The sequence below is a fragment of the Pseudorca crassidens genome, chromosome 17 (assembly GCF_039906515.1).
Source record: "Pseudorca crassidens isolate mPseCra1 chromosome 17, mPseCra1.hap1, whole genome shotgun sequence".
Lineage (NCBI taxonomy): Eukaryota > Metazoa > Chordata > Mammalia > Artiodactyla > Delphinidae > Pseudorca > Pseudorca crassidens.
In genome coordinates this window covers 44,935,001-44,962,270 of record NC_090312.1, presented here as the reverse complement: position 1 = coordinate 44,962,270, position 27,270 = coordinate 44,935,001, and the positions used below count along the sequence as shown (strand labels likewise).

General features: G+C 37.2%; 1 protein-coding gene across 1 annotated transcript in view; it reads right to left on the bottom strand.

Annotated features, from left to right (window-relative positions):
- The window catches only part of RUNX1T1 (RUNX1 partner transcriptional co-repressor 1), a 128,082-nt gene that overhangs the window by 18,705 nt on the left and 82,107 nt on the right, over positions 1-27,270 (bottom strand). Inside the window, 4 exon segments of the mRNA XM_067711798.1 lie at positions 6,675-6,876; positions 7,417-7,502; positions 11,814-12,064; positions 26,141-26,322. Coding sequence (XP_067567899.1) covers positions 6,675-6,876; positions 7,417-7,502; positions 11,814-12,064; positions 26,141-26,322 — 721 coding nt within the window.

Genomic DNA, 27,270 nt, shown 5'->3' with positions numbered 1-27,270 from the left:
CTGAAGGGGACCAAGATCCGAGGATGTTCAAGTCCCTTCTATAAAATGGCATAGTGAATAGTGCTGCTCTGAACATAGAGGTGCATGTATCTTTTTGAATTGCAGTTTTATCCAGATACATACCCAGGAGTGAAACAGAAACAGACTCACAGACATAGAGAATAGACTTGTGGTGGCCAAGGGGGAGGTTGGGTGGGGGAGGGATGAATTGGGAGCTTGGGGTTAGCAGATGCAGACTATTATATATAGAATGGATAAACAACAAGGTCCTACTGTATAGCACAGGGAACTATATTCAATAACCTGTGATAAACCATAATGGAAAAGAATTTTTAAAAGAATGCATATATAACTGAACCACTGTGCTGTACCACAGAAATTAACAACACTGTAAATCAACTACACTTTAATTAACAAAAAAAAAGCATGGTATTTGCTTTGGATGCTAATTTGTTTGCTACACACATCCTTTCCTATACTTTAAATCATATCTAGATTACTTATAATTTATAACACAATGTAAATGCTATGTAAATAGCTGCCAGCACATGGCAAATTCAAGTTTTGCTTTTTGGAACTTTCTGGAATTTTTTTTCCCAAATACTTTTGATGTGTGCTAGGTTGAATCCATGGATGTGGAACCTGCGGATACGGAGGGCCAACTGTATACTTATTTCCTTATTTAAAAAAACTAAGGTGAAAAGAGAACCATAAAGTTTCTTTTTTCACCCAGCACTGACATCCAAAGGGCACAAAACTTTAGACAAAACAAAACCATTGAAGAGGTTTGGATTAAGTAATACACACCAGTAAATTTTTACTCCCTCAGTACATGTCACTTGGGGAGAGAAGTTATGTCTATAATTAGCAATTCACTGTCTGAACCCTTGATGGGAAGTCCTCAAACTTCTTAGGTGATACTTCTATAAATTTTATTCAAACCTCATGAATAGCCCCCAAATTTGCTCAAAGATAGATAATGTACTGGAGTCAACTGTGCACCCACCTTCCCGTGTGCTATACAGTCTGTATAGATCGTGAGGATCCATATGCCATACTGGAAAGTTGTGCTGTATTTCACCTTCTTGGCTACATTTCCCTAGAATTCTCAATGATACATTGTCTTATTCACATAGAGTCAAACTCCACCTAACCTAGAACCCTGATAGAAGTACCAACTACAATCAAGCAAAAGTTTTCTTAATCCTATCCTAAGAAAGTGTTTTTTTTCTCAAAATGCTGCAGAATATAAAGGCAAATAACATTTTTTATATAATATACACCTATTTACATATATATATACATATTTTACAATATCCCCTCCAGTTCTAAGTTACTGTGTCCTAGCTAAGCATCAGGTGTACCAACAGAAAGAATGAAGTGATGACAGTAGAGGTACTGCTCAGAAACTATTTTGATTCACTGACAAATTCTACTTTAATAGCTACAGAAACTGAATGATTAATATTTTCTCTTCTGATCAACTAGTAGCAATAACAGAGTCCACATATGCAAAACTGAGTTTAAAAAACCAAAACAGGTCTTCCCTAGTGGCGCAGTGGTTGAGAGTCCACCTGCCGATGCAGGGGACATGGGTTCGTGCCCCGGTCCAGGAAGATCCCACATGCCGCGGAGCGGCTGGGCCCGTGAGCCATGGCCGCTGAGCCTGCGCGTCCGGAGCCTGTGCTCCGCAACGGGAGAAGCCACAACAGGGAGAGGCCCGCTTACCGCAAAAAAGAAAAAAAAAAAAAAAGTGAAAAACCAAAACAAATCCTGAAATTGATCAATATTACAAGAGACAACTTCTCTCTTAAGACTTTCTTATTTTAGATTATTGGTGAATCTAGACAAACTTACGCAAAACATTCTAAGGCTCAGATTCTGAAGAAGCTAATTTTTAACCATTAAATCTTGACCACCTATAAAATATAAGTTGCTGTAAAATAGATGGTTGTTCTAAAATGCAGTGGTGAAACAAAAACAGAAGAGTCTGTGCGAGATGGTTTAAAATGTGAAATGCATACATATGTAACTACTGAAAGATGGAAAAATTATAGAAAAGACCTTATAAATTACGTTTAGCTTACTTTGGGATGCAAACTGCTTGGGGATGAAAGAAGAGGAGGAGGGGAGCCCCCAGAAGATACATCTATGAAATGAGACCAAGTCGAAGTGGGGGAAATGTTTTAAGAAATGTGAAAAGACAGAAAAAGCAATCTATGATGTATGGAAGAGATGGAAGATGCACTACACTTACGACAGATGGAGACCATTGGATACTAGATACAGCAAGGGCCGCCATCAATATACATGAAGGGATGAGCTGATGGCCTTTGGAGAACCAATGTGACCTCATATGACCCAGGACAGCAATGCTCAAAGCTTGGCAGCACCTATGTTATGGCCTTCATCCTGTAGTGGGCAGAATGAGGCTGTGATCATGATAATATCTATTACAAAAACCATCAAAAGAAAGGAAGGGTTAAATGAGTTCATCTTTAGAAATGTTACTTATTTTTGTTTTAAAGGATAATAAATCCAGAAATCTCAACTTTATGTTCAGAAGCCCAACCCAACCTAGAAGCCAAGAACTACATTAGGATTTTCATCTTTAACAATAAAAATACCTAATGCTGTAGGAGGCAACCATCTCTTCTTGTTTTTCAAAGATGGACATATTTAACTAGTAGTCACGTCTTTTTTAACCCAATATACTAAATATAGTAGACTCTTTAAATACAGTAGGCACTTTACATTAGGAGCTCAGATGCATCGTCTTGAAATGAATTTCATGATGTAATTTAAAAGGAATCAATACAAGTACATAAAATCTAAACTGTTATATGCAGATATACTCTGAATAACTTGTTTGTGGTTTTTATGATCTGATAGTATAGAAGTAGAAAAATATATTCCTTTGGATGGGAGTAAACTATTTTTCTATAGCCCTGTATTATGAATTAGGGTCCCAAAGGTATAACAGATTTACTGTATTTAAGATGGAATTCCCCTTTTCTTGTTTCTGTGCCTATTATATAAATTAGCCACCTGAACATTACTGCTTGGAAATACTTTTGGAATGAAAAAATACCTAAGAATCTACTATAATTTCATAAAATTGTGTGCCAAGCAATAACACTAATTTTATGTACGGCTCGCTACTCTCTAAACTGTGAGATTGCATGTTAGAAATCATAATAATAGCTATTCCTTATAGCACATCTACTATGTGTCAGGCACTGTCCCATATGCTGTATAACTGTTAACTCATTTAATACAGAAACACCTATGAAATATGTATTGTTACCATCCCCACTTAACAGATGAAGAAACTGAGGCAGAGAGTTACTTGCCAAAGGTCACAAAACTAGTAAGAAGAACCAGGGATTCAGATCCAGACATCTGCTCAAACCCTGTGCCTTTAACTTTCATGCTAGATTACCTGAGCATTGAGACAGTTAATGAGAAACTCTATAATTCAATCATGTGACAGTGATAAAACTTGTCAGCCAAAGGAATTTTAAAATATTAATTTCTGTACCAATTACTTGAGGCAGGAGGTGGTATTAATTCAACAAACTTATGAATCTCTAAGCCTTCTGTGAATGATCAAGTTGATGTATCATTTCATTTAAAACAAAAACCTCTTTCTGAGGTTTAAAAAATAGTTTTTAAATTGTTTAAAAAAATAGTTTTCCAATTTTCTTAAGACTTGGATATTTGGAGTTTTTTCCTGGAAAGCAAGTGAGTTATAATAATAATACAAATAATTAAAATCTATTATTTCAAGGAAAAGTGTATTATTTCAAAAGTCCTTCAAGATAACAACCTGTTTTTGACTTAAAGAGTAGAAATAACATTATGGACTTAGTGTGTACTCAGCTTTAAAACTGTTTAAGAGGCTACTCATTTAAAATAGTCTTTACTTAATATCTGGGGGGAACTCCCCAAATTCAATTAGTAATAGATTAATCATGCTATCTTACCAATCCCTCAAACTGACTTAATACTATGGATATATTTCAAAAGCGAGAATGGGAATGAGTTTAACAAACACAACACAACAGTTATGGAAGTTACATTTTTCTCTGTACAGTCACCAAATACAATTTAAAATGCTAAAAATGAGTGTATGACTAAATGTTGTCATTGTTTCTAAGATAGGAATGTGACTAGGGCAATATTTTGAACTAAAGATATCTTCTATAACATTATTCTGAAGGTCTCATTTGAGACCAGACAGCAGCTTAAGAATTAAGAGAATCCAGCTAAAGGAAACACATGTAGAATAATCATAGGATATGGAGCTCTTAGGCATATCCATATGCCTATATCCATAAATCCATATCCATAAATTTATCAGTCAATATCCTTAATCCTTTAATTACACACACTAATACATTCGACTCCAAAGCCTAAGAGAAAACCTCAGAAAGCACTTAATGTAAATGATTGTGCCCCATATTACAAACTACCTGCCTTATTTATAGCCATAGCCCAGCTCACAAGATGGATGGAACTCGAAGACTTCAGGAATCTACTGGCAAAAGACACCAGGGAAATATAACTGTTGGATGCTAAAACTTGCATATTGTGTGGCTCTTGACAGGTTCTCCCTATGGCTGTGGTAAGTTTCTTTAAAACGCAATCTAGGGTTCTGTGTCCCTAAAGAATAGGACTGTTTTAACAGAGTCCCAACAAAGAAATGAACTACTTGTAGTCTTTGAAAAATACAATCTATAAAAGCTTAAAACCAAAGCGATCTCTTTTTTACCAAAAATATGAATTCATTAAGCATCATTAAAAGTAATGTGATTTGTGTACTCTTAAGGAGTTTTTAAAACCAAGTTTATTCTTTTGATTACATAACAGGGAAACTAAACCTAGCTTCCTGGAGAACGATGAACACTTGTATCACTAGAATGCGTGACGATAGATGATTACATGATAATGGTCCTATGTTCAGTGTGCTGAATATAACTCACATAGGTCTGAAATCCTATCCATTTCTGAATTTTTTCTTTTACAATAGACAGCAGATAATATTAATCCTGTCAGTGCAGAGGACTGAATTGAGCGGCCTGCTGGTATGACCACTAGCTATCTCCTTGCCTATCTCTTCCACTAGCTTAAAAGTTCCTCAAAGGAAGGAATTAAGAATATTTTTCCTTTATTACAGTGCCTAGCATGATGCCTGACACACAGTAAGACAGGTTCAACAAATAAGCACTGACTCGATGCATTTGTTAAATAGAGCCAGCTAAAATGGATATTTTTACTCCCAAAGTTTTGTTTAATTTAAGGCTCTCAATTTTTGCCTAGATTGGATGATTACAAATATTCTCTTTATTATTATTATTATTAGCCAATTTTGGTTCACAATACAGAAGTAAAAAGCAAGATGCTTATTCTATTCTAAACAGTTTGGTTTAATTTGGTTCAAATTAAACTTAAACCTATTTTCACTGCTTGCCTTAACATAAGCTAACAACACTTTTCTCTTTAAAATATCCTTTAGAATAATGTTTGTTGGGTAAATTAAATGACCTGGAATCTTCCTTTATTTAATACTTATTATGGCAATAGACATTCAGCATTCAGGGATTAGCAGGAATTGACGAACCTAAGTGCAAAGGAAACTTTAATGACTAGGAATCATTTTAATAAAAAAAATAATGTGATCAATAGCCAGATAATATACTTCAAGTTTTAAATATTTGATAATCAGCCATGGATGATAATGAGGCCAAAGTCACGAGCTTAATCTGCACACAGGTAATTAGTTTTGTTTTTACAGCATGGACTGTACCCTAACCTAAGCTAGGTAGCAGGTGTGGGGCTAAACACATAAGAAAAATGAGATGAGAGAACAGGGGTCAACACAAATCCATCTCCATTAAGTTTACTCAGACTGTATATACAAGTAGTGGCCAGCAACGTAAATGACAGTAGCTTATTATTAATTTAGGAAAAAGTCCACAGGCCTCTCAAAAATTATTTCAGGTTCAAATTTTCTTTCCATGTACTTGGGATTACATTCTATTTATAACCCCAACAATTCCCAAATCTCAATACTAAATACGGCCACATGTACACATTCAATTTCTAAAGCACTGCTATATTAATAGTCCTGTAAGTTACTAGAATTAATAAAATCACAGTTAAGCCATCTAAGTTAAGGTCATGGAAGAGCTAAATCTATATCACTAATTTTCAAGTGGCAGTGGGCAAACTATAGAGCCCTTAGGTCTCTTCCTGGAAGCGTTTTGAGATAAATTACTCTCCAACACTAGGGTGCAGCAGAATTCCCCGGAGAGCTTGCTAGAAGCTCCAAGCCCACTCCCAGAGATTTTGTCTTTGCAGGTTGGAGACAGGGTCCAAAGAGCTATTTTATGAAGGAGCACGCATTTTAGTGATTCATGTGAAATTCTGGTCCAGCTTTGAAGCTTTGTCATAAGCCCAAAACATTAACCTAGAAAAGGAGTTTAATTTTTGTAACTGCCTCTTTCTATGCCAATCTGCCTAACAGACAAGACATATTGGAGGATATAAAGTGTTTATTGTTCTACAATTCCCTGTATAGCCTTTATTTTTGAAAAGACGAGTTAAAAATAAAATCGGCATTAATAGCATAAGAAGTATCTGTTCAATATGTCCATCTGAAGAAAAGATACCTAACGCCACTGGGTCTGGATTGACAGGACTCTGCTGCCTGGAGTGGCTGCTGCTACCGCTGCCGCCCTTTTTTAAGTCCTCAGCATCGCTGTACCGCCGGATCCAGTAATTCAATTCCTCCCGGTCCGCTTCCTGACATCGCCTTAGTACAGTGAGAGATCGCCTTGTTTTTTCTACCATGTCCATTATGCAGTTTAACAGCTATGGAAGAAATGGGCAGGGGGAGAAAGGAAGGATATATTATCAATCACCACAACTCATAGACTTTGGTGGGTAATGAAACAAACTATTTTAGGACAATGAAGAATGCTATTTTATTCTGAAGCCTTCCGTCTAATATTTTCAAAGGTTAGATTTGACACAGAGATCCAATAGATGAGTTAACTCAATAGGAATGAGAATAAAATGTGGGAGGCATGACAGGGATATTTCAGCTGAAGTAAACCCATCTTTCCAAATACTAATCCCATTACTGGATAAAATAAATAACTCTCTACAAATAAAACAGCAGCCCACTGATCTGGCTTTAGGGAATCCTTTCCATGATCTAAACACTTCTCTTATATAAGTGGCCTTGATATCAATTTAGAAATCAAATCCTATATTCTACTTTAAACATTCTCATTTATTACTTTTTCAAGGATGGCAGAAAATACCTTCAAAGCATCCCCACACTTTTATCATGTCACCTCACTCCAGCTGTTTTCAAAACATTTTTTGAAATGATTACCAACATCTTACATGGTCAAGATGTTTCCATTCCTCTGCCCATTCTCTGTCTGTCAGTCTGTGATCAATCATTTCTTCTTGACGTGTGCCATGCAACCCTATAAATATAAAGAAGGTTGAATCACCCTAAAACATTAAGGACATAATCCATATGTGCATAGGCACTTAGCAAAGACTATGTGGGCAAACTAAAGGATGTGAAAATATATTCGATTTTTGAACGGAGGCATGAGTCATATTCAGATTCAGAATTACCTCATGGGTCTCTCATAGAATGATAAAATGTTAGAAAACTAGAAGGAATTTTAGAGGTCATCTGGTCAGAACCATTTCTTTTACACATGAAGAGATACCAAGCCCTGAGCCAGTTATCCATATAATGTTCCCTAAGTGAAAATATAAATATATCCTGAATCTTAATAAATACAAGAAACCACAAGTATACATTAAGTGGTTTCAAAGTGTGGCTTTCCTGAATTAAAAACGAAGATAGCATAAATTGTTTTACATGAATAGGGATATGCTTTTCTAAAACAAGCACGGTAAAACTATTCCACATTTCAGCATAGTATAAATGAACACAATCCTATTACATACACCTTCATGATAAAATTAGGCCATGAAGAGAGGGCTTGCATAACATAAAAGCAAAATATACTCATTCAATTTATCAAAAAGTAAAAAATAAAAATAAATTGGACATCCTCTATGAAAACAAAATCAACATACCAGATATAATTTTGGACAAATACCATAAATCCAAGCTAAGAAACTAAAAATCCTAATTTGTAGTCCACAACATAAATATTAATGCTCTTTAGCATCACAGTTAAGATGCTACCATGAAAAGGTAATAAGGAAACACTTACCAAGTGAGAACAATAGTAACGAACATGAGCAATTAGCCAGGATGCTTATCAAAATAAAAAATTAATGTGTCTTCCTAAAGGGACAGGGTGAAAGAAAGGGTCTAATCAGAGATACCTAGAAACGCGTGGCTCTTCTGACAAATTGTGTAAAACACCTCATGTTCTACTATCAAGGAAAGGCACTAGGCTATGGCAAGATTTTCCATTTTAAACAATTAAAACTATTTATTTTAGTTGCCAGGTCTCACTGTTACTCTGAATAGCAAATTAAGTTTGACATGGTTTAGGCTTCTATAGACACCTAGGCTCTTTTTCTGAGGGAGTTATGTAGGAGTTAAATGACAATAAAAGTTATGAGACACTGCATTCCACTTTTTGTGAAATCTGAGTGGTTAGAAATCCCCTTTTTAGCTGATTTAGGGAAATAAAGATAATGAGTCATATGACTTTTTTCAGCCAACCATGAAAATACAATTTAATTTATAGCTGATGGAAGTGAGCACATACATGTCAGCTTTCTCAGACTAAATTAAAAGCTAAATATAAAACACTGCACCATTCCTCTCCAATTAGAATATATTCTGAAATACATTTTTAAAGCTAAAATTGTCAATGCCACCTATTGGTAAAAAAGTAAAATTGCAAATAAGCTTTAATAATTTGCATAATAGAAAAGACATTGGAGAAGAGTAATATTTAGTTATTTCTCTGTTGTGACAATTTCAAGTTGAAATGTTTGCAAATATGTTATTTTTATTGACTTATTTTTTGCCTGTGTTTTAGGGAAAAAGCACTACCATTGAAATGAGTCATCACAGAAAACAACTGGAGAGTGATAAAGATATAAATGCGGTGTTAAGATTCATGATGGAGGCTTCTTACTATATTGGCCTATATAAAGACCAAGAACTTCAGAAGTCTTAAAAGTTTCAAAACTTCAGCAGATTAAATCAATGGTGATATGAGCTCTACCACCGGGAATAATATTAACGAGCAATAGGATGTCTGTGGCTAGTGGGATAACAGCATTTATGGAACAGTGCTAAGCATCATCTCACTTAACAACAATAGAAAAATAATAAGTACATTAGAAACATGTTTGAGCCCAAGTACTTGGTGAAAAAATACAGGTCTCATATGTTTGCTGCTTTTGAGCTCTGAAGGTCATTTGTTGGATACAGCCAAATCTTTAAAAAGAAAAAATAAAACAACTCAAATTTTTACATTTATTAATTTTTCTATTTCAGATACTTAAATATTCACCACCACACAATTTTTATTTATACCCATAATACCAGAGGGATGTACTAGGGGAAAGCAGTTCAGACTCATTAAAACACATTTTCATTTGTGGGCAATCTGACACTAATGTTGAGTCTTACCCAATTCCTAACTAGGCTGAAACTCTAAGTTTATTTATAAACTAATGCTGCCTGTAAAATTATTTTATTAAAAGATTCTAGTGAGTACACGTCTCGGCAAATATGTCTCTACACATAATAGACATTTATAAATCGTACCAGACTAAGTATACATTTATGACTATTTTTATATTCTCAAAATGGCGGTCTGATGTAACACCATGATTTGTTACTCATACGTCAAGGTTTTACTTTACTTTAACACATAATAAACTAGGCCAGACTTCAGGGACGGTTAAGTAGTTGCGTATATTTATAAAGATTACCACTATTAGTTTTATAAGCTAATATAATTAAAAGGTAAGGAACATGGTCTGATAAAAAAAATCACATAAAACCAGTGGGTACAGATATAACCCATAAAGGAATATTTTATATTACTAGATGAAAACATAATCATTGAATATAAGCATAATTAGTTCCTTGTTGATTACTCTGTAGTGTACTGGAACTAATATTTCATAAAATAGAATCTGCTGCCTAAGAAATAGGCCATTTCCTGGCACTTACAAAGTGGGGTATCTGGAGTTGGTCTTACAATGACCTGGTAACTCCACTTCTATTTGAAAATAAGCAATCATGGTTTGAGGGCATTAGTCATAAATAAATGGCGAGGCTTTTGCTTTGAAGGGAGCTGTTATCGCATTTGATTTCAGGGTCAAAATATCAGTCCAGACTGAGAAATAACATAACCATTTTTGAGAGCTCTTCGAAATGGTACCTGAGAGAACATTAGACAGATTGGTTATTAAGAAAGAACAAATTATATGCTTAGCCATTTGTCTGACACACTATATAAATGTAGAAATGATGTTGTGGGGAAGTGAAACTACTATTTTACTATCTCACATCCAGGGCCTCCATCGTCCCTCCCCTCAACCTGACTCTCCCTTTCTGCTTTCTAAACATTTGGAGGGTTGTGTTTTCAAGCAAAAGACCCTACATATGGAAGCCCCTATGTCCTACTAACCTAGTTAGAAGTCTAACATAAACCTCTGCTCACCACACGCTCTCTGCCTGCGGCTAAAAAAAACGTTGTCCTACTACTCAGGCAGGGAACTGGCCGTGCTTCCCAAGTTCTGAGCCTTCAGCTCTGTGTTCTGCTTTTCTACTTGGACTTCGTCCTGTGCTGCTTCCAGTATCTTGTCCACCAAACCGTCCCATGTTAGGGAAGTTTGCCAGCAACCAGCTAAGAGGTAAAGGCAGTCCTGCTGCTGGACAGCATGGATTCAGGGGACAGAAAAAGACTAGAGAGAGGGCTGACTATTGCTCTCAGTTTATCGCTAGGTTGACTCGCGAAAAATCAAGAATTCAAGAAGCCCCAGGAACAGGAACAGTGCTCTAATGCTATCACCTCAAACACTGATCATGTATCAAAACTTACCTATTCGTCTTCCTTCTCATTTTTCATGGTGACCACCTGTTCTTTAGAAGACAGTGTCTCCTAAATGCTTCACTTCCAACAGTTTTATGCAAAGAAGGAATGAACACAGGCAAACAGAACACGTATTTACCCAAACTCATTCCCTTCTTTGGTATTCTGATCTTTGACACTAAATTGTCAACACTAAATTGAATCACTGACACTTCTAAGTTGGAAAACAAAAAAAAGTACTAAATCATTCCTCAAAGAACATCTGTTGACTTAAACCACAGACATAATAATACCATATTGTATTTTTCAAATACAGACTATCACAGAGACTGGAAAACTCCAAATGAACTTTGAGACTATCTGAAATAAAAGATAGAATGAAATAAACTGATTTTTTAAAAATACTTGTGGCAGACCAACTACATACGAAATCCCTCATATTAAAAAAAAAATTAGAAACTTGTTTTGCGTATGTTAATACAGTTCAGGAGGTTGTATTTAGATGCCCCCCTCCCCAAATAATAACCTGCTGTCCCAAAGAACGTGAGTAATTAAGAGAGAGAAAGCACAGCTGTTAAAGGACACAGTAATACCAACAAAGTTTTCTCATAAAGGAGACACTACATAAAGAAAGGGAATTTTTACCCCATCACAGATATCAAGCCTCAAGTTTAGCTGAGAAGTAATGATGCAAGTCTTGAAGCATACAGTCCCCAAAGAAGTGAAGAGATCCTTCAGTCTTACCCATAGGTCTGTTTCTGTCCCTGAGGTCCCTGTGGCTGGGGTGTCGATAGGAGTCCCTGTAGTGGTGGGCAATGGCCATATCATCCAAACGGTAATGCTGAGGTGGAGGAGGGGTGGGGTGAGGCAGGCCATTGGGCTGGTAGGATAAGCCATTATTTGGACTGTACCGCTGGCCTGGGCTAATAGTGCATGGTCGCTTGCTTGGATGTTCTGAGTGCAAAGGCTCTCTGTCAAAGCCATTTTCTTTGGTTCTGAGGGAGGAAGAAAAAGAGTTTGTTTCATAATGTACTCAGAAACCAGCATAGTTTGGACACTCACATTTGAACTTGTAATATAAACAGAATATTCTTTTACTGGCCAGAAACTTTCTAAACTCAGCTTCCTAGACCTGTGGGAATTCACTAAAACCCATGCTGAGGCCTAAATGATCACATGACTGCACAGGAGAAAATGTTCCACTTCTCATCAAATTAGCAAACATCTTTCAGTTGAAGTTCATGTGGTTCGGTCACAAATAAGAGGAAGCCTGATCTCCACTCTGCAGATAACATTTTCACTCAAAAGCAAACACTTGATTTCTAACAAATTACCCTTGGATTTCTAACAAATTACCCTTGGTGAAGATTCATCAAGGTACAACAGCGTCACTCTTTTGGTGAATTCTTCAGGTATACCTATTGCACCGATCCAAGCTATGTCTGACTTCCATGTCAGAGGACATCTATGAGCTGTGTTGTTCAATACAGTAGCCACATGTGGCTGCTTAAATTAAAAGTGAATTAACAGGGATTCCCTGGTGGCGCAGTGGTTAAGAATCCCCCTGCCAATGCAGCGGACACGGGTTCGAGCCCTGATCCGGGAAGATCCCACATGCCGCGGAGCAACTAAGCCCGTGCGCCACAGATACTGAGCCTGTGCTCTAGAGCCCGCGAGCCACAACTACTGAGCCCGCGTGCCACAACTACTGAGCCCGCGTGCCACAACTACTGAAGCCCGCGCACCTAGAGCCCACGCTCCTCAACAAGAGAAGCCACTGCAATGAGAAGCCCACGCACCGCAACGAAGAGTAAACCCCACTCGCCTCAACTAGAGAAAGCCCGCACACAGCAACGAAGACCCAATGCAGCCAAAACTTAAACGAATAGATAAATAAATTTATTTTAAAAAGTGAATTAACATTAAATAAAGTTTAAAATCCAGTTCTTCAGTAGCAATAGCCACATTGCAAGTGTAATCGCCACCTGTGGCTAGTGGCTATGGTACTGGACAGCACAGATACAGATCATTTCCATGATGTCAGAAAGTTCTATTAGAAAGCACTGATCAAACTGAATTAATTAACTTAATTAATGCAATAAAACAACGTAATGTCTGGGACTGACATTACCTTGGGCTACCAAGATAATCAATCAGCAGTCATACAGAGCTAGCTGGGATTAGAATAAAGATTGGGGCAAACCCCTTTCTTTTAAAGTTGAGGAAACACATGCCCAGAGAGCACAAGTGACCTGTCTGAAGTCATGAGATCTTAGGGCAGGGCAGGCACATCCTGACTGCATTTCATCATGTGATACACAAAACTGTACTTGTCTTTCAGAAGGAACACATTCTATAAATGAGACCTGTTAACTGCTCCTAGATTCTCAAACAGAAGTAGGGTTAAAGAAATATTTTCTGACTGAACGTATCTCTAAGAGACGAACTCAGTGTAGTCTGTAAGATAGGAATGCATCACCTCCACTTTGACTGCAAGCACAGCTCCCCAACTAATTTTTTACCTCGCAGCTGGCTCTCCTCACAAGACCAGCTCTCTATCCTTAGACCAGTGGCAGCATCTACTTTCCCTGGGAAATTTCCCCATAAGAATTCTACCAAATCACAGTAGCTACAGATTTTTGAGTGCCTTTTTTTTGGCCTTGCCGTGTGGCTTGTGGGATCTTAGCTCCCCAACCAGGGACTGAACACAGGCCATGGCAGTGCCTAACCACTGGACTGCCAGGGAATTTACATCTGCACACCTTTTTTTGATTTTAGGTTGGTTAGGTTTAGATACTTTAGACACTTTTCCCACTTTCCTAGTGCCCAGGGATAGTCTTTGTCTGATAAAACTGGAGGGATGTGAATGGAAACTGACTTGACAACAGATATCATTTAGGGGCTAGAGGATTCTACAATGAATCACCCTTTATGTCCCTTTAGGGTAGAACCCCAGTGACAATTTGCACACATCAGATTATAAAGGACAGAGAAGTTAGAGATAGAAAGTACAGGCACACTAAGAACTGAGGGAAACTGCAGAGTTCAATGGGAAATGAATATATGCCCAGGACATGCTGGTGAAAGATGTTCTGGAGCCAGGTGACTGTCCAACCCTGGAAATGCCAGCAGGGCATGGTCCCCATGGGAGTGTCAAACAGAAGTCTCAATGCTGCTCCTGTCAAAGTATCTACAGTAAAATATTCTGACTCCGTACATATTGATCATTGACCAGACTAAAATGTCTCAAACGTTACAATGCACTGCTTCAAAATAATTTTTAAAAGTGAATGGAAACATTCTAGATATATATCTTCGAAGAGGATATTTATGTGATTCTAATCTGCATTTCCATACCCTACACATTTCTGAATAATACACTTCAACATTCAATGCATAAACATTTCCAGCATAAATCAGTTGGAAAATACTCAAGACTATTAGTAGCTATGATATAATGTCAACACAGCACCTACCTTACTGGCAGTGTGGTGTAGTGGAAAGAGCACTGGACTGGGAATCAAGAGACCTGAGATTTAGTCCTGGCTCTTCCACGACTAGCTGTGTGACCTTGGGCAAGTCACTTAACCTCTCTGGACCTCAGTTTGCTCATCTGTAAAATGAAAGGGTTGGACTAGATCAGTGGTTTTCAAACTGTGCCACTTGAGGTGCTTAGGGATTCTGCAGGCAATAAAGAGCTTTCACCCCAAACAATCAAGATTTAAAGGGCCAGAGGAACCCACTTATCATTCTTATCTATTTTAAAAGTTGAGGTTCCACCTAAGGTTTCATTTCTGAAGGAAAAAGCTGCTAAAATCAAGTTTGAAAACCACTGGACTAGGATAATTTCTGAGGTCCCTTCTAGTTTGAAAACTCTGCAATTCAGTTATTCTATATTTATTTCTAAATGTCATTTGTACAGCACAGGGGATATAGCCAATATTTTATAATAATTATAAGTGGAGTATAACTTTTTTTGTGCAAAAATAAAAAAATATTCTCTAAATACCTTATAGCAGCCTAAATATATAAACATCAAAACATTTCTAAATATCAAAACATCTTTGATCCAATTGTGTCAAACCAACTCAACTTACTGGTTTTGTGTCTCCTTGTTCAAAGATAACAAGAACATTCAACACTGGAAGAATTCTTACTATTTTCAAAGTAGTTAGATATGTTATTTATCTTTGCTGTCAGATCAACCCTCTGATCAGTGCTATTACTTCAACGAGCCTGTATTGAAGCTTTTTTCCCTCCTAAAGCAAGGACAGTAATGTCCTAAGAAGCAGGGCTAGCTCCTGAGTCTGTCCTCTCATTTCTATCATGTCCTTGCAGTGACAGTCCCTATTCTGGGTCTTATCACTCTTGCAGCTATTGAAACAATAAAGCTCATCACCTCACAGAGGCAGGTATATTTCAGCAGCAAAGCATTCAAACGGCCCACATAAATAGTTATGAGAAGTCTCCCTGTGCTTCCTCCAACCACTCAAGTCTACCTATAAAGCCAACCCTATTCAAAGGATGTATGTCCAGAAAGCTAACCAAAACAACTTAATTGCTATTTGTTTGTCTGCTTCTTAGAAATGCCTAAAACTATCTAAAACCTCATTTGCTTGGGGGCAAATTCCAAATCTGAATGTTTCTTACCTTCTCACAATGTATTAGGCAAAAACTAACAAATACTTTTCATTGTCCCATACCAGCATACTCTCAAAATAACTCAAATTCTAGTGGGAAGTCTGTCATGTCTCATGGGTTTCTAGAAGGCATTTTTTGGTTTGTTTTTTATATTCTATCTCCCTTCCAGGAGAAATGTTCCTCAATATAACCTAACTACTTCAACAATTAGATCCCAATCACTTCTCTCTCAGGGTCTGATGTCCTAAGAGTAGAAGACTGCTCAGGACTCAGCTATGTGACCCTGAGATAACCTGGCTTCAGTTTCCTGCCCAGTAAAATGAAACTGATAGGAAACAATACAGTGTTTAAGAAAAAAAAAAAAAAAAAAAAAACACACTTAAGAGACAACCTAATTTACACCTTACCCCACTTCAGGCTGTTCTCAGCTCCTCAAAACAGAGGCTGTAAACTGACTTACTTGAGAAAGAAAACAAACTTTAAAAAAAACTTTCCTCTATATAAAATATTTTAAATGTCATAACAGGCTAGTATGCACTGACAATTCCTTAGTAACATGAAAATGGGGAAGAATGAAGAAAGAAATTATTAAGATCGTGGCAATAACTAGAATAAAAGGACCAATCAATTTCTTACATGACAGGAACAGACATAAGTTTTTTTCTAGATTCAAATGCTTTTTAAGTGCGGAAAACAGCACTAAAAGATTGTTCTAGGGAAAGGCAAATTGGTATAGCATAATAAACCTGAGAATGGCAAGGAAGAAACTTAAAAATTCTGATATTAGTCCTGTTACAAATAAATACATGCCTTAGGTGCTGACTTCTCCAACTGACCACACGTATTTCAAATGGCACATGTCTAAACTGACCTTGTCTTTCTCTGGTACTTCCTTCACCAGTCAATGATGCCACCTTTTACTTAGCCACAAAATAGAAACTTGGAAGTCACTCTATAACTTTCTTCTCCAAAAAAAAGTCCTGCTGATGGTCTCATAAGCTTCTCTGGCATAGGTCCTTCTGCCCTACCTCAAGACACATTATCTTGGCCTTATCATGCCCTTGTCTTACTCTGCAGGCATCTCAGCCAGAACCAGGGCTGAGATACTGGCTGAGTCTTTAAAAAAAACAAACAATTTTTTACTTTTTATTTTAGAAAGAAGCATATATCTAAATCTCAGGAGGTGACAGTTCTGTTCAAGTAAAGCCCAAAGACATTAATAACTTAATCTTAAACAAAGCTTCCTTCCCTTTTCTAACACATGCAGTTTGTTAAGGCTTCCACAGAAAGACTAGACACTGAATTAAAGGGCAGGGGAGTGGTCATTTAGGGCATCATATTTTCAAAACACAACTCAGTAAAAGGTCTCTTCAGGAATTTTTAGGAAATAGATTGAGTTTAGATAAGAATTTTATATAACACCCTATATTGGTATTGAATAATGTATCTGAAACAAAATACATTACAAATTCCCCTGCTTCCTTAAAAAGAAAATCAAACCTGATTCTTCATGGACAACCTGCAGTGATTTCTATGTTTGCAGAAATATCACCCTGCAGGAAGTGGGATGTTCAGATGGTGAAAAACAAAGCACTGAGTGATACAGGACCAACACTACTGGGCCACATGGAAAGAAGTGCCTTCCATCTCTCTATTGCTAAACCACAACCTAGGAGATAACTTCCTAAGAGGCGGGCTAACACCTTCTGGAGTAAAAAAGATAGATGCAGGTAGATGTTGGTCCCTCCAGACAAAAACAAGATACCTGGGCCCTTAAGGATTACAATATGTGGGTTCCCAGAGCCTTCCCTCCCCCAAAGAGAAGGTGGAAACCTTCAGGCACATGTCCCTGGAGCTCTCCATCTGCTGATCAGTCAGACTGACTGGGAGCGGCTGTCCCCTTGTCTTCACTAATTTCTGACCACTGCTGAAGTATTCAGTTGCTACTGCTCCTGCTGTCTGGAACCACATTGTTTTTGTTTTTTTTTTAATACATCTTTATTGGAGTATAATTGCTTTACAATGTTGTGTTAGTGTCTGCTGTACAACAAAGTAAATCAGCTATATGCATATATATATATATCCCCATATCCCCCCCCCTTGAGCCTCCCTCCCACTGTTCTTATCCCACCCCTCTAGGTGGTCACAAAGCACCGAGCCGATCTCCCTGTGCTATGCAGCAGCTTTCCACTAGCTATCTGTTTTACATTTGGTAGTGTATGTATGTCAATGTTACTCTCTTACTACATCCCAGCCTCTTCTTCCCCTTGTCCTCAAGTCCATTCTCTACATCTGCGTATTTATTCCTGCCCTGCCACTAAGTTCATCAGTACCATTTTTCTAGATTCCATATATATGCGTTAGCATACGGTATTTGTTTTTCTCTTTCTGACTTACTTCACTCTGTATGACAGACTCTAGGTCCATCCACCTCACTACAAATAACTCAATTTTGTTCCTCTTTATGTCTGAGTACTATTCCATTGTATGTATGTGCCACATCTTCTTTATCCATTCACCTGTTGATGGACAATTAGGTTGCTTCCATGTCCTTGTTATTGTAAATAGTGCTGCAATGAACATTGCGGTACATGTATCTTTTTGAATTATGGTTTTCTCAGTGTATATGCCCAGCAGTGGGATTGCTGGGTCATATGGTAATTCTATTCCTGGTTTTCTAAGGAACCTCCAGACTGTTCTCCATAGTGGCTGTATCAATTTACATTCCCACCAACAGTGTAGGAGGGTTCTCTTTTTTCCACACCCTCTCCAGTATTCATTGTTTGTAGATTTTTTTTAACATCTTTATTGGAGTATAATTGCTTTACAATGGTGTGTTAGTTTCTGCTTTATAACAAAGTGAATCAGATTTATGTATACATATATCCCCGTATCACCTCCTTCTTGTGTCTCCCTCCCACCCTCCCTATACCATCCCTCTGTGTGGTCACAAAGCACTGAGCTGATCCCCCTGTGCTATGCGGCTGCTTCCCACTATCTATTTTACATTTGGTAATAAATATAAGTCCATGCCACTCTCTCACTTCGTCCCAGCTTACCCTTCCCCCTCTCTGTGTCTTCAAGTCCATTCTCTACATCTGCGTCTTTATTCCTGTCCTGCCCCTAGGTTCTTCATAACCGTTTTTTTTTTTTAAGATTCCATATGTATGTGTTAGCATTCGGTATTTGTTTTCCTCTTTGTGACATACTTCACTCTGTATGACAGACTCTAGGTCCATCCACCTCACTACAAATAAATCAATTTCATTTCTTTTTATGGCTACGTAATATTCCATTGTATATATGTACCACATCTTCTTTATCCATTCATCTGTCGATGGACACTTAGGTTGCTTCCATGTCCTGGCTATTGTAAATAGTGCTGCAATGAACATTGTGGTACATGTCTCTTTCTGAATTATGGTTTTCTCAGGGTATATGCCCAGTAGTGGGATTGCTGGGTCATACGTAGTTCTATTGTTGGGCCCATTTTTGGATTGTTTGTTTTTTGGATATTGAGCTCATGGGCTGCTTGTAAATTTTGGAGATTAATCTTTTGTCAGTTGCTTCATTTGCAACTATCTTCTCATATTCTGAGGGTTGTCTTTTCGTTTTGTTTATGGTTTCCTTTGCTGTGCAAAAGCTTTTAAGTTTCATTACATCCCATTTGTTTATTTTCGTTTTTATTTCCATTTCTCTAGGAGGTGAGTCAAAAAGGATTTTGCTATGATTTATGTCATAGAGTGTTCTGCCTATGTTTTCCTCTAAGAGTTGTATAGTGTCTGGCCTTACATTTAGGTCTTTAATCCATTTTGAGCTTATTTTTGTGTATGGTGTTAGGAAGTGTTCTAATTTCATTCTTTTACATGTAGCTGTCCAGTTTCCCCAGCACCACTTATTGAAGAGGCTGTCTTTTCTCCATTGTATATTCTTGCCTCCTTTGTCAAAGATAAGGTGACCACATGTGTGTGGGTTTATCTCTGGGCTTTCTAGCCTGTGGAACTATGCTTTCTTATTCTAATCTGTCATCTACACATTTCAACTGGAGCCCTCTAATTTTTTCTTTTTAGTGAATCAATCATGGCACTTTGTTCCTGGCTGCTTTCATGGCTGTAGGTGTTTCAGAGACACACTTTTTAAAATGACAGAAAGAAAGTAAACAAGAAAGCAAAAAAACTCTTAGGGGAGAGGGCCATTTGCTACACTACTAAAAATGACTGTACTAAGTTTAATTTTGATTATTTATTTGTTCAACTAGTGTTTTGTTGTTGTTGTTTTGTGGTGTTTTGCTTTGTTTTAGATAGCCGGTATGTGTAACATGCACTATCCTGAGCTTTACTGGACATACAAAAGTAAGCAAGACATGATCCCCAACACCCTCCCCTAAGATTATGGTTTAGTAGTAGACTTAAATGCTTTTTGGAAGTGTGCTAGCAAGAAATTTTTTTACCATAAACCCAGTTTAATTAGTGGTACAAGACTTCTATACTGCTACGCAGGACCTGAACTCAGCAGCTACCATAAAAAGAGTAAAAAGTGGTATGGGAGATCAGAAGGAGAAAAGATCACTACATTTGAAAGAGCAGGGGCTATGGAGCTGGCTTCAAATTTTGGCTCTGCTATTTGCTGGCCATATGAACTGAGGAGGCTTAATCTCTATGAGTCACAGAATAGGGGCAATTATTTCAGAGCTACTGAGAGGACTATATGAGAGACGCTACATAAAGAGCCTAACACATATTTGGCATTCAACAACTTAACCAAAGCACTTATTTTTCAAGCTGAGGCGTTCAGAGGCTGGGGTATTACAAACACAGTTATAAGAGTGCGGGCATTCAAGTCAGAGAACCTAGGGTTTAGAATCCCATCAGTGCCTCTTACAAGCCATGTGACCTCAGACATATTATCCAGCCAGCCTGAACCTATGCAATAGGACTGTCAGGAAATAAGTGCTGTGTGTTCATATGTAAATTATTTAGCATGGGCCTGGCACATCTTAAGTGCTCAGTAAATAGTAACCATTATTATAATATTCATGATTGGGAAGTCTTCATTCAAATAGTAGAACCTGTCTTGAGTTAGCTTGCCAAGTATGAATAGAATTATTATACACAAGAACTGGGGCAAAGAACAGAAACCATCAGTCAGAATACAGACTAAGGCATGAACAATGTTCAGCAGAGCCAGACCCTAGGACAGCAGCAAAAATAAGGCTAGCAAGTTTACGCTGAGGCTGGAGTATGGAGACCAAAATGTTCTCTACAGCCACACAATCTTTCTCATCATGTAAATGCAACTTAATGCAATTTCACTAGAAGCCTCCACAATTGACATGACTAATACAAAAAAGAAAAAAATCGTTTCTACAGGGATGATTACTCTCTTCTTGAAACCGATGAATGCATTAAAAAATGCAACACAAAACAAGAATGTGTGAATATAATATAAATCCCTTATATTTTTTCACAGAAAACTGAATGCGGCAGACAATAAAAATTTAATTCTTATTTGCATAGTCAATTAATTCTACCATTCCTTATAACTTTTCTTTTCTTTTTTCTTTTGGCCGTGCCGCGCAACATGTGGGATTGTAGTTCCCCGATCGGGGATTGAACCCGCACCTGCTGCATCAGAAGTGCTGAGTCTTAACCACTGGACTGCCAGGGAAGTCCCTACAATTCCTTATAAAGTGCACCTATCTTTTCTCTTTAGAAAGACAAAAATATTGAAATCTCATTCATTTTGCAGAAAAGGAAAAATGGATTTAATAGGTTCAGCTGGTGTGTGCTTTGCTAACAAATCTTATACATTCAACCAACACGGTTTCAAAATGACTGCCTTATGACCCTCCAACATTCAGTGTTTTCTAGTTTACTCATTAAGCCAGGAAATCTGGCTTACTGTGAATCCTCTATCAGTATAAAAATTTATAAAACCTCAGAATATTATACTGTTGCATTTGCCCACATAAGCAATTACAGAGAAAAATAAATGAGGGAAAGTAAGGAGGGAAAAAGACACAATTCTTAGTTAAGCTTTCCTTGTTTACATTCTGCACATTAAATCATATTTTGTGCAACTGGAAGATTTCAGGTAGGTAAATTTCTCCACTAAGAAGCTCTGTAACTTTAAGCAAGTTCTTTCATCCTTAGTTTTCTTAAGATAAAGGATTGGCCTCATAAATCTATAAGATTGCTCCCAGCTAACAAATTACATACTTCTAAAGCTCAAGAAAATCTTTTTAGAAAATAATGTTTAATAATTGAGGGTGGAGGAAATACATATTAATGCAACCATGTGGCCTTCATAATAAAAACCAAGATGTGTTAAACTGAGTAATTTAAAGCATAATTACATTAAAATGATTATCTATAAATATATAGATATAGAGATAGATAGATGAAGGGGATTAATATTTAACATAAATCACTTGAAACGGGGAGGAAGGCAGTGGAGACAGTGTTACCCATACAAAACCAATGATCATTCGATTTGATTTAAGCCGGGAAGATTCTGAGTCAGAAAATCGGCATGACAGGTGAGAGCACAATGTTAAAGACAAATATAACAAAAGCTGCAACATCAAAGCTGTGAGAAAAGACATCAGATGATAATTAACAAAAAAAAAAGTATCCTTTTAAACATAGTAATTTTTAACTATTTTTGTACTCTCAAAAAAAGGCAGCCTTTGTCTAACTGCTCTTTCCCTCCTCACTCCATTTGAAACTGTGTTTTCATAACCATCATGGTGAGCAGTTTTAAAGAGGACTCTCAACTTCTAGTCTCTGTTTGCAAGTGGTCTCTTCATTTAATCAGCTCCAAAAAAGGTCTGTATTCCCTTCCTCAGCTTTTCCCATCACAAAATGGCAAGATAAACAATAAACTTTTACATATGAACAAAGAATAGAAATCAGAACTTTCTATTAACTTTCTCTAATATTTTAGGAAGAAAATAGCACGATTTTTAAATGAAAATTGTCTCTTTCTAATTTGGGTTCTAAGTTATTCTACCACAGACCTACAAATCTAGTATAGTTGTTCAGGGACTCACCTTAGATCTATTTTTAAAAAGAAGTAGAATAAATTTTACTGTTTCATACAGGAAAAAAAAAAAAAAAATCATAGACTTCCCCAGAGTATTCATTTCTCTGTAAATAAAAGTAATGCTTAAAAAAAAGAAAAAATATAACCAGTGACAATCACATTTAAAGATGAGAAGTTACATTTGCCAAAACCCATCCCTGAAATACGTGAGGACTGTTTAGTAGATTAAATCAGCAATCATCACAGAATTTAAGCCCGAAAGTTGTAAACAAAATATAGAGCGCTCTTTTGTTCGTGACATGTCATGAACAAATTATCAAAATGTGTTTTCTCCTCAGGTGTCAGTTTTTCCCTCTTTTAGTGACTGATGGTTCCCAGTGTTATTACAGAAACAGATTGATCTTTTTAATGAGCCAGTTTAATAGACTCCAAAATCTCACCGTGGCTGCTCATCCATGTCAGACCATATGCACCAACAAAACATTCAGTAAAACAACAAAAAAAAGCTCTGCTGTCACACAGTTCCATACTCTATAAAATTTCATATAGTAGATCTGGATATACAGATAAATAACCAGAGAAGAGGAAAATGCACATGCAAACAAGATGAAGAAAATATATGCAAAGAAATAGTAGAGGCCCATATTTTCTTGGCTCTGATCAAATTCCCACAAGATACAAATGTATTTACACAACATATTCTCATTACCCTTCCTCCTAACTCTAAGGAAATCCATTTGCCATCTTTCCATTATAACGCACACTTCAGGGTTCCACTTGAAAAAGAATGTTCCACCCAAAGAGCAACTGTGTGAATTCTGACTCCAGCAACTGTCTATGGATAACCAGAGGAAGAACACTGAAGGCTCTTTTAAAAAAGTTCTACCTGACTGAATGCAAACATGCATGCACACACAGCTACAGATCATCAAAACAAAAATGCTGATTTTCTGTGGAATTTATATGAAGTTTCCATATCAATGTTAGCACATTGCCAAGGGCTTACCTCAGCACTGTTCAAGGGAGGTCTAAAGTCACAGTATATTCACATATAAAACACTGGGAAAGAACCAGTGGAGAAAGTGCTGGGAATATAGAGAAGTGGATAAAGCAAGTTTTCATTCTGCCTGTTACGGTTACTTAGCAGTTAGAGTTTCTAGAATAGATTGTGTCCATTTCCAATTTTGCCTATAGGATTACCTTTACATTTATCACAGCTATCTAAACCTTTCCCTGTTATCCTCTCCTCCACCCAAATAAATGTTCTTCTTCCCAATTTCCCATCTAGTCTCTCCTTAATTTCCTTTACCACACTATCTTGGAAAAATGGAGCTGAAACATCTCAATACCAGCAGGTAGTACTGATTCCCTGCAGGGTAAATGGTTAGGATCAGACAGGAATACACATGTGAATCATCTATCTTTGGGCTGCTTCTTGGTTTGTAGTATCATGTGGACACACCACTCAGACACCTGGATTAAGCAGGTGCCTTTAAAAGCTTAAGTACTAAATGCTTAAATATGATTATGGAAATACAACTTGTGAAAATAAGAAAGTAGCACTGTTGGTAGGTCATGTATGGAGGCGGGTCTACAGTGCGTCAGAAGTAAACTAACGTTTAATCTTTTGCTTTAGGCATTTTAAACTATTAAGAGATCCTATGTCAAGAGGAGAAAAATTCCAGAGATTGTAGCATAAAAACTGCTTAACAGAGGATTATGTAATAACTGTATGTAAACTGGCTGGCTTTTAATAACATTCTGATTTGCAAAGCAACTATACATTTAAGGGTAGCTAAGCTGGTCACAGATAGATGTCTCTGAGCAGCTCCAAGGATCATAAGCTCCTAGGAATCTGTGCCAGGTTGTTAACCTCTCAAAGGCTGGTCTATGCTTCCCTGATAAAATGCAGAAGGAGTGAATGGATAAGTAGAAAAAGGAAAAACAAAGCATATGACAAACAAGTTTCCGAATATAGTTGCATTTTAAGATTCTCCATATTTTACAAATACTATGCAAGATGCTGATAAGACTTTATATTCCTGGATTAGAAAATATTTATATATGAGGCTGAGGTATTCAGGAAAATTATTTTAGTAAGGTACATTGGAAGTTTCATGTGTATGCCTTATTCAACAACTAATTTGTAAGGTTTAATGGAGAAGGGGTTTTATTTTACATTTCTTAGAATTCTCAGTTATTAGAGCAGAGTACCTGATAGAATGAATATTGACTGATAAAAGTTTTCAGCAAAAATGTCATCTGTAAGTTCTATTACTTAACTCTTATCTTCACTCAGTCCATCTAGCTTCCCAGAAGTTTTCTCTTAGTTCATATAAAACCCAAATTAAATAGCTACTGCATTGTGCTTAGGCCAGATTTCAAAACCATCATGTTTTGAGAAAACTTAGAATAACAAATTTCCTAACACTGAAGGGTAAAATATGTGGTTGGGATGAATTACATAGTAAATGATAATTTTAATACAGGGATACCCTTGGAGATAATGTATGTTCAGTTGCAGACCACCATAGTAAAGCAAATATCACAATAAAGCCAGTCACACCATTTTTTTTGGTTTCCCTGTGCATATAAAAGTTATGTTTACACTAGACTGTAGTCTCTTAAGTGTGCAGTAGCACTACGTCTTAAAAAAAATGTATATACCTTAATTAAAAAAATACTTTATTTGTAAAAAATGCCAAAACAACTACAATAACATTAAAGATTACTGACCACAGATTACCATAACAAATATAATAATGAAGAAGTCTGAAATATTGTGAGAATTACCAAATTCTCACAGAATTACACCGAGACACAAAATGAGCAAATGCTATTGGAAAAATGGTGCCAAAAGAGTAATTCCATGCAGAGTGCCACAAACCTTCGATTTGTTTAAAAACAAAAAAAAAAAAAAAAAGAAAAAGAAAGAAAGAAAGAAAAGCAGTATTTGTGAAGCACAATAAAGTGCAATAAAACAAGGTATGCCTGTATTGACTGCGTGTCTAACAACCGTCAGTGGCACTTGGCATATCTGAATATCATTCATCTTTACCTTTTCCTTTAATATTGCAAGCAGTGGTGGTGACCATTTGTAATGTATAGAAAAATCAAGTCACTAGATTGTACATCTGGAACTATCATAGTGTTGTAGGTCAATTAAACTTAAAAAAAAAAATTACAAGTAGCAAAGATTAACCTGCACAAAAAGCTAATTGACACAGGCCAGAGACTCATCACCCTGTAACACCCCAGGCCAGAGCAAGATTCCCTAGATGGCCACTCTAGCTTATTACTATTTTGCAAGAGGTGTCGGTCGGCAGTTTAAACATGACATGAAACATGTCCTCATACTGCAGGTCTGGGGTCCTCCTCCCTCTCACCTGTCTGGAGTTCGCCTCTTCCCGTTTTCGTTCACATCGAGAAGCAGCTCTGAGGAGTCAACAGGTGAGGTGGTGCTGGCATCCAGAAGCAGCTGTTCATGCTGGGCGAGGTACTGGGCAGGGTTCTGTTTGGCCAGCCTTGCGCAGTGGAGGAGCTCACGCTGCAGAAGTGGCAAGTTGGCCTGCAGGGGCATGACAGGAATGAGAGGACAGCCCAAAGGCTCCTTTTACCCAGTGGACCTACTCCACTTTTCAAACACTGGCGGACCGGACCCCACAAGCTGGCTAAACACAACGCCACTGAATGCATGCAATTCTCAGGCACAACTCTCAGGACTGGCTACAGTGTTAGCCTCCCTCGGGGCCTGGGTTGGGTGAGATGTCTGAGGGATATCTCACCTCTCCCACCTTCAGCCCCTTTAATAACACTGGGAGTGTCTCTTATTTATTTTACGATCCCTTCATACTCAAGCATCATAAGCTCTACAGGATATCAGATTCCAGCTCCATCTATGAGCAACTTTTGTTTTCCACAAGGAAGACAGAGGGTACATTAAATACATACATGGTTCAATTAACCTCAAAATAGGCTCCCTGACACATTCAGTTTTGTATCTAGTTACTTACCCAGTTGAAAAAGGCTAATCCTATGAAATATCTTTGGTCAACTACTAACTTCACGTGAAAAAACAGAGAGATGAACATAGAGATTGTTTTTAATAATCATCAGATTTGCACAACATTCCAGTATTGGCCTGAGTCTGATCAGATATCCTATTTAGGATTCATGCACAAAGCAGCATATACTACTAGTTTACAAAGGTAATCTGCTTTCTTTGTACCACACTTATTCTAAGGAAGGTATATATTTAAACAGAAGAAATCCTGTGTACCCATCACCGACTCCTCACCAAGCCTAGCACTTAGAAAAAGACTGAGAACAAACACGCTTGTTGATGATTCTGGCAATCTCAAATGTAGTAAGAGGAAAGGAGACAATTTCACACACAGAAAAGCATTAATTAGACAGAATTTTACTCTGAAAAGTAAACTCACTCTGACATTATATATCCAGAGTGTTGTTGCTTTTTCTCCTCTATGTCTTTTATTTTTTACTTTTTTGGAAGGGA